General features: G+C 39.1%; 2 protein-coding genes across 2 annotated transcripts; both read left to right on the top strand.

Moving 5' to 3' along the window:
• Window positions 1-4,494: 4,494 nt before the first annotated feature.
• On the top strand, window positions 4,495-5,345 carry LOC111402899 (zinc finger BED domain-containing protein RICESLEEPER 2-like). The gene is made up of 2 exons (XM_023031223.1): window positions 4,495-4,787; window positions 4,877-5,345. The coding sequence occupies exons 1-2, from the start codon at window positions 4,495-4,497 to the stop codon at window positions 5,343-5,345; spliced, it is 762 nt and encodes a 253-aa protein (XP_022886991.1).
• A 6,341-nt stretch (window positions 5,346-11,686) lies between these two features.
• On the top strand, window positions 11,687-14,311 carry LOC111365330. The gene is made up of 2 exons (XM_022985830.1): window positions 11,687-11,943; window positions 12,504-14,311. Exon 2 carries the CDS (start codon window positions 12,556-12,558, stop codon window positions 13,828-13,830), a length of 1,275 nt encoding a protein of 424 aa, XP_022841598.1. The 5' UTR covers window positions 11,687-11,943; window positions 12,504-12,555; the 3' UTR covers window positions 13,831-14,311.
• Window positions 14,312-19,975: the final 5,664 nt, after the last annotated feature.

The raw sequence follows: 19,975 nt of genomic DNA, 5'->3' as shown, positions 1-19,975 counted from the left end.
GTCCCAGAAATAGAGGCGACAATGGAACCAGCCGAGCCCCCCAATAGAGAACCTATTTGTGGATGGATCGTCAGGAGAGACTGGCTCCGGAGCAAAAGTTGTTTTGGAAAACCCAAAGGGCTATAGGTTAAACTATGAAGTCAGGTTTAGCTTCAAAGCCTCGAACAACACTGCGGAGTATGAGGCCTTCCTAGCGAACCTTAGACTAGCAAGAGAAATGCAAGTGAAAAGGCTCCTTGCGAGTAGCGACTCGCAGCTTATGGTAAGTCAGGTCAACGAAAAGTTTGTAGCTGAAGAAAATGGCATAGCTGCGTATCTGAGATTGGTTATGAACCTAGTCCCTCACTTCGAGAGATTCGAACTAGTTCAAGTCCCACGTCGATGCCCTATCCAAATTGGCCAGCAACAAGGATTTGGAGCTGCTAAAAATTGTTCCAATTGAGCGCCTACCGAAGCCCTCCATCTCTGGAGTCGAAGAGGTACTATGGATTGAAGGCACCCCACTTTGGATGCAACCCATCGTAGCCTACCTCAAAGATCAATCACTACCAACCTTGAAAAGCGAGGCGAAGAAGTTGAGGAGGAGGGCTGCTTACTTTGTGCTCCAGGATGATGTGCTCTACAAAAAGGGCTTCGCCTCGTCACTTCTCCGATGTGTGGGAGGGGAAAAAGCTGTGTATATACTCAGGGAGATCTATGAGGGAGTCTACGGTAACCACTACGGAGGAATGATTCTGGCGCACAAAGTACTTCGACAAGACTACTTCTGGTCGACCCTGAAAAGGGACTCTTGCCAGTTTGTTCAAAAAAAGTGCCAACACTTCTCAAACATTCAAAGGCAGCCTTCTCAAAGCCTCTCCGAGGTCACCAGCCCGTGGCCGTTCGTCAAGTGGGACATAGACTTTATCGGCCCGCTCCCAAAAGAAAGAGAAAGCGCTACTTTTGTCATTGTTGCCATTGACTACTTCACCAAATGGGTTGAAGCTGAACCTCGAGCGAAAATCACTAAAGCGAACACCACAAAGTTCATCAGAAAAAATATTATTTGCAGGTTCGACATTTTCCACTCTTTAGTGTCTGATAACGAAAGGCAGTTCGACAACAAAAAGATGCGAGACTTATATGACGAACTCAGCATAAGGAATGACTTCTCAACAGCCCATCACCCCCAAGCAAACGGGTAAGTTGAGGCAATGAACAAGANTGGGCTATTCAAACAACCAGTCGAACTGCAACAGGTAAAACACCCTTCTCCATAATCTATGGATCCGAAGCCATAAGTCCTGTCGAGATGGGTGTCCTCTCTCATCATCGGATACATTTCAATCAGATCGATAACGACTAGGTTCGAGTGTACGAACTTCACCTCCTCGAAGAAAGGAGAGACTCCTCCCACATAAAATTGGCAAAGTATCAAAGAAAGATGACCCGTTATTACAACACTAAGGTTAGAAATCGAATACTTCGTATGGGGGACCTCGTCATCAAAAGGGTCTTCCAATCATCAAAATCAACTGGGTCCGGAGTGTTTGGACCGAACTGGGAAGGTCGTTATCGCATCCGCAAAGAATCCCAACTTGACACGTATGAAATAGAAGACCTGGCAGGGAAAGTATTGCCTCATCAGTGGAATATTGAACACTTGAAGAAGTACTATCAATGATGTGTATCCTAATTCGATCTACATTTTGCCCGGTATTGTAACATTTCTATCTCACTAAGTGTTGAACTACCTAGGTAAAAAGATGATGGAAGTTTCAAAGTTATAATACCACTATTCTCCATTGTTATGTTGGTTAACCAAGTGGTGCCTCAGTTCTTCAGTGCTTTATATGGGTCAATTCTGCTGTCATCGACTGATTATTATTGGTAAATGGAGCTTAATATTTACTTTACTCATAAGATACAAATAGTTAAATATAAAATTAAAGTAAGAAGAAGCAGCAACACTTGGGAAAATTTTAATCTCATTAATATCAAAACAAAGTACAAAATGTGGGCCGAAGCCATTACAAGGTGTTCCTTTTCTACTCTAGAGGCATCCTCAGCTTTGGTCTCCAGCTCGGCCTCTAGGGTGGCTTCGGTAGATTCTTCAATGGCTCTGTCGGGTCGACCTCCGATAGGTCCACCGAACTCCACTTTCAATGAAGTCAAATCTAGAGTTGGGTGGACCTTCCTCAGGCGATCCAACATTGCCTGGGCATTCCACGAGGCCTAGAAGTTGGCAAAGTCATCGTACAGTGGGTACTCTTCGAAATGATTGATGAAGTTCTGCATCGCTGACTCCCCGCCACCTTCACCTCGGCTTTCAGAGATTCGATCTCCTCAGCCTGGGCCTCTGCCCGTAGCCTCAGCTCCACCTTCTCTTGGTTCGAGGCCTCCAGAGCCTCAGTGGCGAGCCGATGGGGCTTATTGGCATAATCAATCATCCTTGTCATAGCCGCCACCTGATACTCCACTTTGTAGAGCTCCTTCAGCCTCTCCACCTCCTCACTAGCCCTCACCAGCTGGCCCTCCTCCTCCTACTTTGCCTTCTCAACCTCCGAGGCCTTCTCCGGGGTAGTTCCCACTGCATCCTCATAGTGCAGTGCCTCCTAGTGATGGCAAGTCGCCTCACCCTGTCGAGGCTCGTCCCGATGGGTTGATGGGGCGTGGGGTGCTGCCCCGTCTTAGGGCCCCGCCCCGAACTCTCCCCGTGAAATTAAAAAAATAAAAATAAATAAATAAATAAATATATATATATAAATATATATTACAATTTACAAAAGGGCTAGGACGCTGGGTAAGCCGTTCAGTTCAGTCATCAGTGGTTGCCCTAAATCATTTCGACATTTCCCTTTCCACTCTTTTTCCTCTCCTCTCCTCTCGTCTCCGCCGACTACCAACGACGGAATGAACGATCGGACCAAATCAATTTCTCTTAGAATTTCTACAAATGCAAAAGCTGAAAACGCGAGGACCGATTATCCATGACCTAAATCGCAAAGCCAAACCCTAACCCCGCAATCAATTTCGAACCTCCATCGATGGCTTCCCAAAATCTGATTTTCGAGTTGCCAGTCTCACCGCACAGCGTACGCAAGTTAAAGAAATCTGATTTACTGTTTTTCTCCTTTTAATTCGTCATTTTATGTTTTATCTTACATGGACTCGGATTTGAAGTTAATGATATGGGATTGTGAATAAAGTATTGTTATTCATTCTGCTCCTGTGCTCCATCTTCTGAATGAAGTAATTTTGTTAAGATGCAATTTTAATGCATTGGAAGAGTCAAGGTGGAACGGACATCACTGCTATCTAAACTAGGGTTAAACATTAGATAGCATTATCCTGTATTGTTGTTTGTTGGATCCCTGGCTACTGAAATATTTAGTGAGGTTTGAGCTTTTAATGTTTTTCATGTTTGCAGTGTCGATTTAGCAGAGAATTCTTGATCTGAAGTTTTTGAGCTACACGAGGAAAATTGATCCACTTATTTATCTGGAGGTTTCTTTAAAGTAAGCTGAAATGTTGTGAAGTGAGATGAAATTCTATGACTACTTCGCATGTTGTGATTATATTTTTTCAATTAGAACTTTTTCTTGACTAGAAATATTAATTAGTGTATGGATAAAATTATAATTTGATTAAATAAGCGGTGAATCAGTGCGTAGTAATTGTGGGTTCTATAAAATGTGTATTGTAAATTAAAGATTAAACGTAGATAATGTGGATTTCATGTTTGTCTATAATTCTTAAAATATGTCAAGCAGTTTCTGTGAAAGTGAACTTTAAATAAATTTATCCATTCTTTCGAGTTTCAAGTTTAAGCATTTAGAGGAAGCGATTCAAATATGGTGCGTATATGTGCAAAAGTCAACCAAGTTATGACATCAACCACTCATAAATGTGAAAAATGTATAGAACGAGTTATAATTACCATTAATTTTGTACTTTGGTTAACAAATATATAAAACTACTAGCTAAAAATGCAGTCTTTACTCTTTAGAATAATTTGTTATCATGGAAACCAACTTGAGTTGAGACAGATGTCTGGCCAAGTAGTGCTGGAAGTATTGGATTAGGACCAATACACGAGGAAGATAGCACGACCAATGTACCGGAGAGCAATGTCCCGTAAGAAGATCCAATTGAACTGTTACCAAATGCTGATGAAAGGACAATAAACCTAAGTGACGATGAGCGTGATATTGGAGAAATATCATTTGGAAAGAGGAAATTGACTTCAACTGTGTGGGAACACTACAAAAGATAAAAAAAAAAAATTGGTGAGAAATGGAAGGCTATATGCAATCATTGCAAGAAATAGTTAGGGGGTGAAACAAAAAAAATGGTACAAAGTATTTGCATGATCATTTGAAGAGATGTGTATCCCGTTATAAGGATAATACTCACCAAGCAATATTAAATTTCAAAAAGGATGCCACGAATGGCAAGGTCACAATGGGTACTTACTCTTTCAATCCAGTTAAGTGTAGATATAGTCTTTCGAAAATGGTGATTTTGCGTGAGTATCCTTTGTCTATGGTTGATCACATTGAATTTCGAGAGTTCTTACACGACCTACAACAACTGTTTAAGGTTTCTTTTCGCAACACTTTAAAGAGCGACATTTTGAAAATCTATGAATACGAGAGAGCCAAAAATATGATTGCACTTGAGAAGATTGAGAGTCAAATTTCGATCACTACCGACATGTGGACCTCTTCTAATGAAAAGAGAGGATTCATGGTTATCATTGCTCATTTCATAGATGATGCATGGAAATTACAAAGTCGAATAATGAGGTATAGTAAAACATTATATTCACTTGTTCCCATAATTTACCAAAATGATATTCTTTTAGTTAATTTAATTTGTTCTTGAATGAACTCAGGTTTATATATGTGTCGTGTCCACACATTGCTGATGTGCTTTCAGAAACTCTATTGAGTACCTTGATGGACTGGAATATTGATCGTAAGTTACTAACTTTGACCGTAGATAATTGCACCACAAATGATACAATGATCAGTATTGTGTTAAGTCAACTTTGTACTCGTTCTCTTGCACCGAATGGAGAATTTTTTCATATGAAGTGTTATGCACATATATTAAATCTTATTGTGAAGGATGTGTTGGACATTATTAGTGGTAGTGTTAAGAAAATTTGTGATAGTGTTGCTTATTGGACAGCCACGCCAAAGAGATCTGAAAATTTTGAGCTCTTTGCACGTCAATTGAAAATTGATTGTGAGAAAAAATTGGTGCTTGATTGTAAAACAAGCTGGAATTCGACGTATTTGATGCTTAGAGCTTTGATTTATAATGATGTTTTTTCACTTTTGAAACAGAGGGAGTCGTGATATAAATGTTTCCCTAGTGATGGTGATTGGGATTTATCAAAAGAAATATGTGAGAAGCCAAAGGTTTTTTTTAGGTTACTAAATTGTTTTCAGGAACAAAGTATCCAACTACTAATCTCATCTTTGCAAATGTTTGTCATATCAAACTGTCGTTGTATGAGTGGCTTGAATCTCCTTATGTGGAAGTTCAAATGATGGCAACCAGTATGATGGAAAAGTTTAATAAGTATTGGAGCGATATTCATGGAGTTTTGGCTTTAGCAGCAGTGTTGGATCCGAGGTATAAGATGATGTTAGTTAAGTTTTATTATCCTCATATTTTTAATCACAATGCTGCAAGTGAGATTGACAAAATATATCAAGTTTGTAGCAAGTTGGTGCACGATTATCAGAAAAAGAATGATTCAAGTGGGTCTGTAGCTCAGTCTTCTACTTCTTCTTGTCAAACTGAGACGTCAAGTACTAATAATAAATTAGATCGCATGGCGGATTTTTATAAATTTGTTTCTAATGTTGAAGCTCCTAGTAGTGTGAAAATCCTAGTACTTTTTTGGATGAGCCTATATTGCCTCGGTCGGATGATTTTGATAGATTGACATGGTGGAATATCCGACTTTATCTTGAATTGCAAAAGATATTTTGGCCATCCCGATATCTACCGTGGCATTCGAATCTGCTTTCAGTACTAGTGGTAGATTTGTCAGTCCACACAAAAATAGACTTCACCCCAAAACTTTGGAGGCTTTAATGTGTGCTCAAGATTGGTTATGAGCCGATATTCACGGTATGATGTATATAAACATTTGCTTTTTATATTGTTTCTTTTATAAATTTTCTTATTACTAATTATTTTATTTTATTAATAGCGAATTCTGCGCCGTCTGCATATTTTGGAAGTTACTCCAAGATGAATGATGAGGATGTTGATGAGGAGGTAATTTTATTTATCACATAATTAAAATTTTAAGCATAGTTATTATGATGATATTGAGAATAATATTTCTTTGTTTTTCAGGATCCATCTACAATCTCTGAACCTACCAATGAATGAAGTTATGACTTACGAAGATGGAAAAATATCAAATTTATTTTTGGATAAAGAAGTGAAATTTATTTATAATGTAATTATATTTGTAATTGTTTAGTTTCGGATATTGTTTGTTTCGAGTACTTAATTTGAATGTTAGCGTTTTCACTTTTCAAATTGTGAATTTGAGGAGGAGAAAAAAAAGAAAAAAAAAAGGAGCATTACTCTGCCCCGCCCAGTCTAAAGCGGGGCGGGGTGCAAGGTGGGACGGGCTATGTTTGGGGTGTCGCCCCCAAACCCGCCCCATTGCCATCTCTAGTGCCTTCTCCAAGCGCTTGGCCAGATCCTCCCTCTTGGCGTCGAGGTCCTTGACCAAGCTTTGAAGTTGAACACTTGTACTCAGGGCCCGACGCGATGCAAGTACTGTTAGCAGCAACCAGGTCCTTTGCGGTGCAGGAGGAGGTGTGGTCACTCCACTCTTCAATCCAATAATTGCTGTGGACCAGGGCTACGGCCTCCGTCTCCGGAGGCAAGGCTTCCAACACCTCCCTTACTGGATCTTCTTTGTTGGTTCCTAGAAAGTTCACCTCCTTTTTTGGGCAAGCCCTTTTTCTCCTCTGCTGCCCCAGCACTTGTGGGACTGGAATGGCAGTGATAGGGGGACCGATCGAGGCAGTAGTAGTAGCAGTAGAAGTTGTCGGCCTCTCCCTTATGGCCACACCAGTAGGGATTGTTGTCTGGTGGAGGACCGGGGTAGCCCTTGCCACTGTAGGCCACTCCGACAAGCTGGCAGCTTTTTTCCCCAGAGGAGGAGGTCTTTAGGGCCCTTGCCTCGGCCATCATCTGCTAAATAGTTTTGAAGTTGGGCCTCACCGGCCTCTTCTTGTTGAAATCGTCTACAGCAAAACAAAATGGATTAACACAAGTACAATGAGTTTGAAAACACATTACAATATGTACACTCCAGATAGTTACCTTGAGAGGCCATCAGTTCGTGCGTAACGAAGTGAATGTTCTTCCTGATAAGCTCGTTATAAGACTTCCTCTTCAGCGGAAGCTAATAAACGATACAAATTATGTCGAACTCCTCGGCAGAAAGCTCGCACCGAGGAAGAGTATCTGTAAGAATAACAAATAGTTAATTATCGAGCTGGTGCGAAACATAAAAAATCACAAAGCTCAGTACTCACTAAGTGTAGAATACTCTGTGGGGACCATAAGAGGCGCCATGGGGTACTCCGTTGTGTCCCATTTCCCTGAGACCCAGCACCATGAGCTTTTCCATTCCTTGATGGAGCTCGACAGATCAAGCACAAATGGAGTGTGGAAATCCCATGAAGTCAGGTAATGCCACCCGCTGGTCTTATCACCCCCCGCCACTACCTTAGGAATATACAAAGTTTGAAACACCGAAAATGGCATCTCTATCCCAAACAACGCCTCCTTCCATAGCATCCATGACCCCACCATTTGACTCCAAAAATTATGGTTCAGTTAGGTCAGGGCCAGACCATAAGTCCTCAAAACATAACGAAAAAAAGGATGGATCAGCAACCTAAGACCAGCCCTAAATAACGCTTCGTTCACAGCTTCACAACCCGACCTAGGGTAACAGGCCTGCTCATCAGGCTCTGGCAAAATTAGGCCCACACTATCCGGGATCCTATACTCTATCTTAAGTCTATCAAAGTCAGCAAGCTTAAGTTTGGAAGGATAATTAGACGCCCCCAGTGTATGGAAGTGTCTATCGGGCTATCAAGCTGCCTCCAAATGTCCCCCCCCCCCCAATATCACCTCGGACAATTCCAAGGAGGTCGCCAATACTGGCTGGTCAACCCTTACTATCTCCAACTTCCTCCCCGAAGCGTTACTACCCTCAAAAGCCATCTCCAAAATTCAAAAAACACTAAGAACTAGCAAAATACTTATTGAAACGAATGAATTGGGATTTTCTACAGTCAGAAAATAAGAAATGGCCCTCTGTACTCGCTAAAAATTGAGAATGTCGTCAGAAAACACTTGAAAATCACCGAAAATCGTAAAGAATTTTGAGAGCATCGAGAGCTTAATTTCGCAAAAGTGAAAACCTCTAAAAAGGCTCAAGTCCTTCTTTTATAGGAAACCCCAGAAGATCCCCATCATTGAATTCAAACAATGTCAATCTAGGTCGTTCATCTCGTCACAAATCTGGATCGTTGAAATGAAACGCCAGATTTGATCAACGCCCAAGATTTTACGGTGCCCCTCACACACGCATTAAACGCGTCGCCTCGAACAAACAACATCTGTTAGCAATAAGTAGTCGCGGTAGCTCTTTTCTGGGGACAGGCATTACATCCAACTGTCGCCTTGAAAATATGCGACAACTGTCACATCGATTAACGTTATAATAAGACACTTAAGATCAGAGATAATCCATCCCAATTCACCTCAGATGAACACATTCCTCAACTCTAAAAGCTTCGGTGCCACTGACACGGAGTCCCCTGTGGGTCACCGCCTCAGTCGCACGTTTCCTCAGCTTCACAATGCCTTAGCCATCTCCCAACGCATTGTCCCCTGTGGGTCAGCGCACCAGTGGCAGATGAGCTCTTCACCGAGCTTCAAAAGCTTAGGCGCCACTGACGCCCTCAGTTTTACAAGGCGTTAGCCATCTTCCAACATGTCATCCCCTGTGGGTCGGCACACGATTGGAAGATGAGCTCTTCACCCAGCTTTACAAGATTCGGCGCCATTGACGCGGAGTCCCCTGTGGGTCACCGCTTCAGGAAGCCCTACCCACATCACCTCAGTCATCACTTCGCCTCAACCAACAGGTGTTCAGCACATCTGCTCACTTCACCCTTTCACACTAGCATCTCATCAAAATCTACAGTACTTACTCTAAGGCCTTCATACACAGTCGGGAAAACAAGTCCACCCATGACATGAATATTCATGCCTGAACTTGGAGGACCACTGTTATGCCCCTAACTAAGCCACTTCGGTACTCAACCACTTCGGCACAATATTCACACCACTCTCCGAAGTGCCATGTGTCCATCCGAAGTAGTTTCGAAGTGATACCGATTCCTGACGACCTCATGACGCGCTACAAGGTGAAGAGTAGATCCAATGAAGCAACCAAAGTGTCCCTCAACGCCAAAGCGTTGAAGGATCTGAGGCACTTCCTTAACAGATCCCTCCATCGCCACTGTCAGAAAGATATCTGTCATGATCTTGATGTAACGTCTTCATAGGTCTAGTTGATATGACACGTCGACTTTATGTCAACTCAACCCTGAAGAACTAATTGCCCGCCCACACTAGATGTGGCTAATTGACGCCTATGAGCAGACGTCCCACACCGTCAGATGCATACACGTGTCTCACATTCAATGGTGCTCTACATCTATAAATACCCAAGGTTTGGCAAGAGACAGGTAATGAGACTCTTATAACTGAGCTCTCCATACTAAGAAATATATATTCTCCTCCCCACTCTCTTGCATAACTTGAGTACTGTTCCGATCACCCAACACTGACTTGACCGTTGGAGTGTATGCAGTCGCTGCCACCGCCGCTAGTTTCGGCCGTGTGCTTCTGACTATGCATTGTTGTGCTCATAGAGGATTACGTGGAGTAGCTATCCATTGGCCACGTGGAGGTAGGGATGGCAGTGGGCCGAGCAAAGCCGGCTCGGCTCGGGCTCGTGGCAAGCCGAGCTCGTGGCTCGTTTTTCACGAGCCGAGCTGCTCGTTGCTCGTGGGCGAGCTCGGCTCGGCCCAAGAGCTCGTGAAATTTTATTTTATTTTTTTGCAAATTTTTCAAATTTTATTGATAAAATTTTATTTTTTTCCACATTTTTGGACGAGCCGGCTCGTGGGCTCGGCGAGCTCAACTCGTTGGACGAGACCCCCTGCTCGGCTCGAGCTCGAGCTCGTCATTTGAAGACTCCGAGCAGACCACGAGCCGAGCCGGCTCGGCCCAATTGACATCCCTACGTGGAGGATCCAACTCTTGAGATCAACACCAATTATATCCTGCGAACATCCAAATTCTTTCAGCTAAGTCCCTGATTCAAATTTGGAATTTTTGAGGTATTAGTATTACTCTGAGTTTGTGTGTAGTCCTCGTGTATCTTCCAATGATTATTAATAGTTATGGACCAATAATTATATAACTACTTAAATGAGCTAGAAGAATACATTATAATTTACTTAAATGAGCTAGAGCAAACAATACCAAAAAAACATATGCTTGATTAATTTATAATTTTTTCGGGTTACTAACTCAAAGATAGAGTACTCGGCTTTTAAGTGCAGCTAAAATGTTTTGTAGATTTGGATGAATTGAGGAATTCGTTCACACCATCTTCCCAAAAAGGAATGAATGGAAAAAATGGCATATTGTACCAATGAAGAGTTCTGCATCTATTTTACTTTTATCGAAACGATACAAAATCCTACATGAATTCTTTTAAAGGATCAAAAGAAAGTTGGATTAAACGAATAAATGGATAGCATCTATGACTTCAATTAATTACTTCTTTAAAGAACAAAGTTGCGCCCCTTATTTGCAAATTGACTCTTTAATTATGAAATGCATTTTTATGTGTAAGTAAATCATGCAACGACATCTTCGCTTAATCGTTCAATCATTTAATTTTATGTTATTCTTGAAGCTTACTAGTTACATCAATAAATAACAATTCGACATTTTCTCATGGTAGAACAAATCTAATGTTAATATTTTTAGTTTTGAGAATTTCCATGATCTAAACTTAAATTTTTCGAGCAACATTTTCTCTTACGCATAGACAAAATTCTATGTTGCTATTTTATTATTTATCCATTAATAAATATCGATTACAAAGTATTTCAACGTAAGAGTTCTAATCGAACATAGTATTCATTAAAAATAAAAAATAAAAAGTTTCTTCCCTCCTAAAATATTTGTTAGAATCTCTTTTTTTTTTTTTTTTTTTTCCTGGTTTCTAAATATGAAATATGACAAAAGAAAATAAAATAATTCCAACAAAGAATTAGTACCCAATCGCAATTAAGGTGTAGAATTAACACGCACAATGACATATTTCAAGTCAATTGTTATGGTTCAGTGACAGTGAAAGTGAACTTCACGAATGTAAAACGCGTGAGAAGAAGTTGACCTTCGATAAACAGAAATTGATAATGCCAAACCATTTATTATCCTGCCAGATAAACGTACAACTTCTCAAACATACTGTACAATATTCATATGATGTATATTTGGCCTATAGTTGTACACATAAGCAAAGAAAATATAACATACGAAAAAATAATTTAATCAGACACAAAAACTAAAGAAGGGAGTATCGAAGACAGAGAGAACGAGATCAGAAAGAGAACTAAGGGGGGTCTTCAATTTTGTAATTCAGAAAAATATTTGAAAAAAAAGGGAAAAATCAAAATGCCAAGCAAATTATGAAATGAAGACGCGAAGAAGAAGCTACATGGGTTGCTACGAACAAGTGAAAGGAATAATATAATTAAAAGCCCAGAATTTGCTGATTAGTTTCCGTTGAATCGGAATTGGAGGAGCTTCAACAAGGTTAGCCCATCAATTATTTGCTATCCGTGAAGTCATATTTCTCTTGAAGTTTGAATCTTGGTGTAATTATTTTTATTCGTTTGGATTCTGAGCGTCATATTCTGAGCTTGAAGTTGGAAATTCAAGCTTAAATCTTTTATTGGAAGATTTGCATTTGGATTGTTTTGAGAATTTTTGGGAAACAAATAAATTTGTGAGGTTTACTTCGAGTTGTAGGGAAGTATCTTTATTGGGTTCTTCAGATTCCAATTGGATTAGTGAAATAAAGGATTTATTGGTGTTTTAATTGTGTGTTTTTGGTATATTGTTTTAGAGTTTGAAAGTTTTGTAAAAAATTGGGTTTTTGGAGGGAGAGTTAGTTCAATGGAAAATTTGAGATCTCTGTGTGCGTACTCAAACCACCAAGAAGTATAGGGTATAAAATTGAGGTTTCAATATGGGTTTTGGTTTTGCATTCTTGGGGGAGTTATTAGAAGGATTAAAAGTTGTTTGGAAGATAGTTTTTGGAGATGGAGTATAAAACTAATTTAATTCAAATTTCTGTACCATTGTTGTAGCAGAGCTTGTTGGTGTTGTATGGATTTTCTGTGTTGAAGAGAGGGGGAGACTGAGATGCAACCACCACATCAGCATTCACGGATCAATCTGGCAGAAATGAAAGCTCAAATACTGAGGAAACTCGGGCTGGAGGGATCCAAGCAGTATTTTTATTACTTGAATAGGTTCTTGGGTTTGAAGTTAAGCAAGGTTGAATTTAGTAAGCTTTGTCTTAGGATTCTTGGGCGGGAGAATATTCCACTGCATAATCAGTTCATTCGTTCGATTTTGAAAAATGCTTGTAGTGCAAAGGTTCCACCACAGGTGAGTCATGAGGATGAAGTTCTGAAGCATGCTACTCAAGTTAGTAACAAGGAAATTCCTAGCAATGGTCAGCAGAATGGGTCCCATGCTGCTATAACTCAGGCTACTGGTTCACTGGGATTGTCAAATGGGGGTGACATGTTGATAGTCTCACCTCGAAAGGCCCGGACATTGTTTCGTGATCGGAAGACTGGTGAACGTCGTGGTGCACTTGGGCCTAATGGGAAGACTAGTTTTGCTTCTCAGCAATTGTCAGCAACTCAGTCTAGCGATTTCAATGCCATTTATGAGAATGGACATTTGGATCCACCTGATATTGGAAAGCTAGTGCATTGTCAAGGACTCAAGCAGCAAGCAGAAAATGAAAGGGAGTTTTTGGGTCCCCACCCCACGAAATTGTCTGAAGTAAACGGATCATCAGATTATCCAGTTTCTGTACATAACAAGCACCAGACCCAATTGTTAGTTAGAGATGACAGGATAGAGGTTTCTGCTAGAAGTCAACTTCGAGCTCCACTTGGGATTCCACTATGCCCAGTTAGCATTGGTGGGGCACACAGATCACTGCCTCTCATTAGTAGCAGTAGATGTACTAGTACATTTGATGATGGTTCTTTGTTGGATAGTCTAACATTAAGGGAACGAATGGAGCACATCACTTCAGCACAGGGTCTTGAAGGGGTGTCAGTGGAATGTGCCAATATATTGAACCTTGGTTTGAATTCTTACATGAAGCATTTAATAAGTTCTTGCATTGAACTTGTGGGGGTTAGATCAGGGGACAAGCTAACAATGAACGATAGGCAAAAGAATCAAACTTGTATGAAGCTTGTAAATGGTGTCAGACCAGGGCATCAATATCAGGTGCAAGGTAGCGGTAGGCCTTTGGAAGTGCAAGAACATAGAACGTGTTGCCCGATTTCTTTGCAGGATTTTAGGATTGCCATGGAGCTGAATCCGCAGCAACTTGGTGAAAACTGGCCATTGCTGCTGGAGAAAATATGCACACATACATTTGAAGAATAACATGGAGCTCGGATTTGTTGTTTTTCCAGTGGTTGTATCTTATTCCTTTGGATCATAACTCATAAGTCATCTGATACATTGTTGTTCTTCTCGTCCCTATAGTGACGTTAAATATGGTGATTTCTCATTCAGGGCCTTTTGATTTAGAGCTCTAAAGTGAAACTACATCTATTGCAAGATGACGGGCCAGAGCAGATAATCTTTATTTCATTCTATTAAAGGGCTCGTCTTCATTTGGAATTGCTCCATCATCAGCAACCTGATTTGGTTCCACTGTTTTACAATTAGCACTGTCCTCACTTCACATTTTTCTTCTTTCTCCTGAAATTGCAGTCACCGAGAAAATTTAGATCATTTTTGCACAAATAATGTGTAGATCAGTGCTTTAGCAAAAAAGTGGGATTGCATGATGCAATAGTCATGTGCATGTACCTTCAACATTAATATTGATTGGAATCTCAATATTAACATGTTTTCCTCAGCTTCTTACTTTGTTCTTTAAAATATGTGCCCTTGGTAGTGTCCATCAGAAAGATCATACTATTATTTGTATTGTTACGAATATTTTTTTTCTTGTAATATAGTTTAATGGCTGAAGGTATTTTCTTGGAATGACATTCTACTTTGCTATTGAAATTTAATGAATTTCACTTTATAGGTGCAGAAATAGCACAATGTAGTGAAACTTGTTTGTAACGGAAGATTTGCTTCTTTTTATATGATTAAGAAAAGGGACATACATTATGGGCAAGAATTCATGACTTGGATGTCCAAGAAACTTAAGTTGTTTCTGAATAGCAACGATTAAAAACTATTCATGTGACCAGATATATACTTCACCTCAAGTTCTTACTGCATTTTGTTGCCTCCTTTTCTGGGTTTTAAATATTTTATTCTTTACCTTTTTCCACTTGCATTAGACGATTTAATTTTAGACGAATCACTGTAGCATCTTATAAATAATCTAATTGAGACTTAAACGGACAAAACAAGCTTTTTCTTGTTAATCCTACTTATTAAGGCTATTCCACCCCCCCCCCCCCCCCCCCCGCCGCGCCCCCGATATAGAAGAACATTTGAGCTGTTGTGAACTATATTATGAAATAAATAATATTTTATTGGTTAAGTTGGAAATAAATAAGTTACTTTTTTTACAGCAAGTTAATTTAAAATAAGTAAATTTTTCCCTTTAAATTAAGAAAATAGTAAGTTATCCAAATATGTTTAGCAACAAAAAAAGCTTAGACAAATGCTCTAACTACTTTTCTACTGTCATTGCTGTTGCTGCTAGTATGTGCTTATATATATTTACTTCTGCTCATATTACATTAGGTATAGTCAAATTGCAGATTGCTGTATTCGAATTCTTTTGTGTTAAGATGCTCAGTGATGTGTTATCAGTTTCCAACCTAGGAGTGTGATGACAGCATTGCACTCATGGAACCATGGTAAGAGTATGCAAGAATTCTGACGCATCACGCCCCACAATATTACTGGTATGAAGCATGTACATTTTGAGAAGATACGAAGACAAAACGTTCAATTAATGCCACATTCGGGATCATGCCTTGTCTACCATATAAATATATAGCAATGAAATACCTTACCAATTTTTAACAAGTAGAGGTTAGCTATATAATCAAGATCGAATTTTAAAGCTCCCAATGTTTGATGATGCGGAATGAGACAAGAAAAAGGATGGGAGAAAAGGAAATTAGATAGGAAAGAAGACAAATAGAGGAGTAAAGAAGAATTTTGGGTTAGACTTGTAATCTGATCGATATTCAATGTTTGGGTTAGACTTGTAATCTGATCGATATTCAATGTTTGGGTTAGACTTGTAATCTGATCGATATTCAATGTTTGGGTTAGACTTGTAATCTGATCGATATTCAATGTTTGGGTTAGACTTGTAATCTGATCGATATTCAATGTTTGGGTTAGACTTGTAATCTGATCGATATTCAATGTTTGGGTTAGACATGTAATCTGATCGATATTCAATGTTACCTCAATGAAAGTCATAGGTTCCCTTTTATAGAGGAGGAGTTTAAACTTAAGGAGACTTGTAGTGAACCACAACATTAACAAAATATCAAACTAAACAAACCTAATCTATGTCCAATTCTATTTTTAATTTTATTTCTCCTAAAAAACACTTTCAATCTCCCGTCATTTGAAGTTCCATGAGAAATGCTTGCTTGGAAAATATCTATTTTCTAGCTCAGTTTCTGAATCAATCGGAGACATTCTACCATTTTATCACCATCATTTTTAGCCACTGTCTTTGTAGTTATTTATTGGTATTGATGAACAAATGTTGTTATTTTAATACGTAATACTGTATCACCATCGTAAGAACTATCAATTTATATAGGCCTTGCAAACAATTCTTCATGACTGTTCATCTAAAATATACATGTGGTTGTATACGAGGACAAGAGGCATAGCTAGGTTAATTTGACGGATCTCCTCTTGATGAATTATTTGGGTGTCTGCTGAAAGGTTCAGTCTCTTGTTGGACAAGATGAAGGATAGCCATGGGAACTGATGAGGATCTTAAAGATGGGAAGAAGATAATTGAAAGGAGAAAGGATATGAGTTCTCTGTATTGTTGCCAACTCGATTAAGTGGTTTGGTGAGAGATATGGAAGATTGAGGACAGTAAGAAGAAGCGAATGATGTAGTTAAGGAAGGTGATGGGTTTTCAGACGAAGTTGCTACAGGAGTATAATGTCCAAGGCACACACAGGTACAATTTTAAAATACGGGAAAAGGAGGAAAATCTGGAGAATGAGGTAATGATGTTTCTGCAGAGATTGTCGGGGGTTGTGCTTGTAAGTTTAACTCATTCAAGCATGTGAGATGTGTCTTGGTAAAAGGAATGCTTGCCTCCATGTTGGGAGGAGGACTAGAAAGTAGAAACTGAGTACCCTTGGTCCATTTCCTGACTAGCTCTTTATTGGACTGTCAAAACTCAAAAGTATCCTGGACTTGTCTATATATCTGATCAACAATGGGTATTCTTCAATGGTAACTTGGTTTATGCAACTGTTGAAGACTGAATTTGAATACATAGATTTGTCCTCGCTCCAACAGCTTAAGCTTTTTTAGATGAGATTGTTCTACACATATATCTGTATCAAGAGTTGTCATAGATTAATTGCATTTATGATTCTTGTGTTAGGTGAAATATACGGTACGCTGTTTCTGCGTCCTTCTGGGAGCACTAAGGCACATCAGTTTCATACATGATCTCAGGTCTGCAGACACTTCATGTATAAGCCCTTGTTTGTCACCCTTTAAATTTTTAATACATTTTTCTCTTTCTTCTTTTCAATCACAAATTCTTCACTAAAATGATATTACATGTAAATCAAAAAAAATTCTTTCTTTTTCAACTACACATTCTCCAAAAAAATATTATTCCATAATACATTATACCAAAATTTCTCATTACTTTCTTCGTTGTAAGACATTAGTAGAAGAACATGCTTGTGATGCATCGGAAATAGTAAATAGAGATGGAAAAAAAATAATGAGACCAATTTATGTCTAGATTTTCCTTCGCACCAATATTTTAGTATCAAAACCGTGTTAAGCCCGTGGAATCTCCCTCATTTGAAATGTAAAGTAAAGAAATTTGGTTAGGTGATATAGCTTTGAGAACTTGTCATTACATTTAAATGACCACAACGATCTGACCTGATTAATGGGTGTGTTAAAAATAACTTGTGATGAAAGGTTAAATTATACCTTATGTGAAGCATTAATTCAAATATTTTCAAAATCATTAACAATGAGGGAAAGTGGATTCTGTAGCAGTGACAGGCATATTGAAAAGATGATAAAGCATCCGAAGGTGCTTTTTTTTTTTTTTTGTGTGTGTGTTAACCCAGGTGTCTCAGCTTCGTCGGACTAAATCCTGGACCTCTAGCCCCCGACCCCTCAGTGACTAGTCGAGGTAAATCGCGGGATGTGCCCTTATTGACTCCCAGGTTCCTGCATGGCTTTTACTCCCCCAAAGAGGGCCCTCTCCACTGCCTTCCAGCACCTTGCCTTCCAAGAATAAATCCTTGCCTTCCAAGATGCTGCTTTCCAGGAATCGAACCCTCCACGCTTGGTTTGTGAGCCCACCAATGCAATTGTTCAACCAACTCGGATGTGCCCCGAGAGGCGGTGCTTTATATTTTTATTTATGCGTTGGGTGGAGAAATAGAACAGGCTTGCGGTTGTTGAATATCGACTAAACAGTATTAAGAAAAGGTGCACTGAACAATATTAAGAAAAGAAAAATAGCTTAAATATTGTTTATTATACTATCCCCTCTGTCATGTCAGCACAATTTTGCATAAGAAATAGCCAACTTGTTTCTCGAGAAGAGATGGGAAACATGTTCAATATCATTTGATTGAATGGTTGACCCAGCCCCTTGTTGTTTGAAGAAATCCCAACTTCAAGTGGTATTTTCTGTTGTGCTTTCGACGATTCCCGTGATATAGGAATAATTTGGATTTCGATGAGCAATACACTGAACTTGCATTATGAATTTTTCGATCTAGTAAATTGTTCCTCTTTGAAATAAGAAATAGGTAATCTATGACTATCAAGCAAAAAAAGATAGGACACTTAAAGGAAGGTTATGCAGCTAAGTAATAGTGATGGCAACTGGGCGGATTCAAGGTGGGGTCCCCGCCTCTCCTGCCCCACGCCTTGCCCCGCTGTTGACGGGGGGGGCGTGGAGCGTGCAGTTTTCTTGTCCCGTTTAATTTTAAATTTTTTTTTTTTTAAATTCTGAGTTCAATAAAATGCGAATAACATTCAAGCTGAGAAAATTAATATCCAAAATAAACACTACAAATCTTAAATATAATGGTCGTTATTGGTACACAACATTGATTATTAGGATGAACAAGGTTTTTTTTTATGTTTTTTTCCTTTGATATTGTCACAAAAGTTGTAACTCGTTCTATTTGAAATAAGTTGAACCCTAACCTTTTATATAATATTTAAAAAAAGAAAAATCATAGGGCGAGGTGGGCAGCGATGAGACGGGTTTTTTTGCCCCATTCGGGGTGGGCGGCGGGACAAGGTAAATTGCCATCACTACTTATGTTAACATTGATGCATAAGACGATCTCTAGATTTACCTGAATTTTCATTATTGCCCTGTACTTTTTTGCAACAATCTTTTAAGCATCAGGGAATGACCAGATTTTTTTGTTAGTCATATCAAGTTATTCTAGTGTCGTTTGCACTTATTTATCAAGATACAGTATAGTTTTCTTTTCACATGTCATAATAAGGTGTAGTAATTTCAAGGGCTGTTCTGATCTGATTCACACATTGGAGTTACACATCTTCAAAGCAAGATTTATTCATGTGATGTAACAAATTTAGGGCACTCTGTTCCCCGAAACCTGAATTTCATTTTATACCATTTCAATATATTTGGAATTTTCTAGAGTTTTCATGTTCTCCTCTAATAAGGAGCTACGTATTGCTTCTACTTTCACTGCTTCCTGGATCTGAACATCCACTTCTATTTCATTGAACTAACAATTTTCCGAATATCCTATCAGATCCATTTTCATTTTTCTTTTTCATTGGGTTGTTCCTCGTGGAATTGTGATCCCTTCAGTTATAGCCGTAAAGACCCTGATGAGGTTTTTGGATGACATCCAGTGATTGACAGCAAATTCGCAAGACTGACTTAGTCATGTTAGATATTTTCTGGGTAATCTGTGGCGGTTTTACTTTTTGACTTCAATATACCCTCAGACTCCATTGTCCATGTCAATTCCTTGACGTCGTTAAATTGATCTAAAAAAAAAGAAACTTGGAGAAAAAATTTCTTATTCTGAATTCCTAAATGTATACACTTCGAGGCTAAACCCTCAAAAACAGTAGATCCATCTTTGGATCTTTCATGTAATTAAATAAGTTTGAGAGTTCTTCATACTCTTAAACCTTCTTTCTTTGAATAAAACTATATGTTTTAGTCAATTCTTCAATTCTTCATACATTTTCTTTTCTATATACAAACCATGCATAGATCTTTACAGAATCAATGGGACTAAACAGTACCATCAGGTAGGTGACCATTAGGGAAGACAGTCCAAAAGATTCAACAAAGTAAGGCAAA

Source organism: Olea europaea, chromosome 1 (genome assembly GCF_002742605.1).
Source record: "Olea europaea var. sylvestris chromosome 1, O_europaea_v1, whole genome shotgun sequence".
NCBI classification, from domain to species: Eukaryota; Viridiplantae; Streptophyta; class Magnoliopsida; order Lamiales; family Oleaceae; genus Olea; species Olea europaea.
The sequence above is the reverse complement of the archived record's forward strand: the minus strand, read 5'-3'. Positions and strand labels throughout refer to the sequence as shown.

What these genes read in the sequence shown, in the direction of transcription:
- LOC111402899 (XM_023031223.1), top strand. Translation starts at nt 4,495, where the DNA reads ATGGTGATTTTGCGTGAGTATCCTTTGTCTATGGTTGATCACATTGAA. An exon ending in TTACAAAGTCGAATAATGAG is followed by an intron (nt 4,788 to 4,876) that starts GTATAGTAAAAC and finishes GAATGAACTCAG; the next exon opens with GTTTATATATGTGTCGTGTC.
- LOC111365330 (XM_022985830.1), top strand. Translation starts at nt 12,556, where the DNA reads ATGCAACCACCACATCAGCATTCACGGATCAATCTGGCAGAAATGAAA.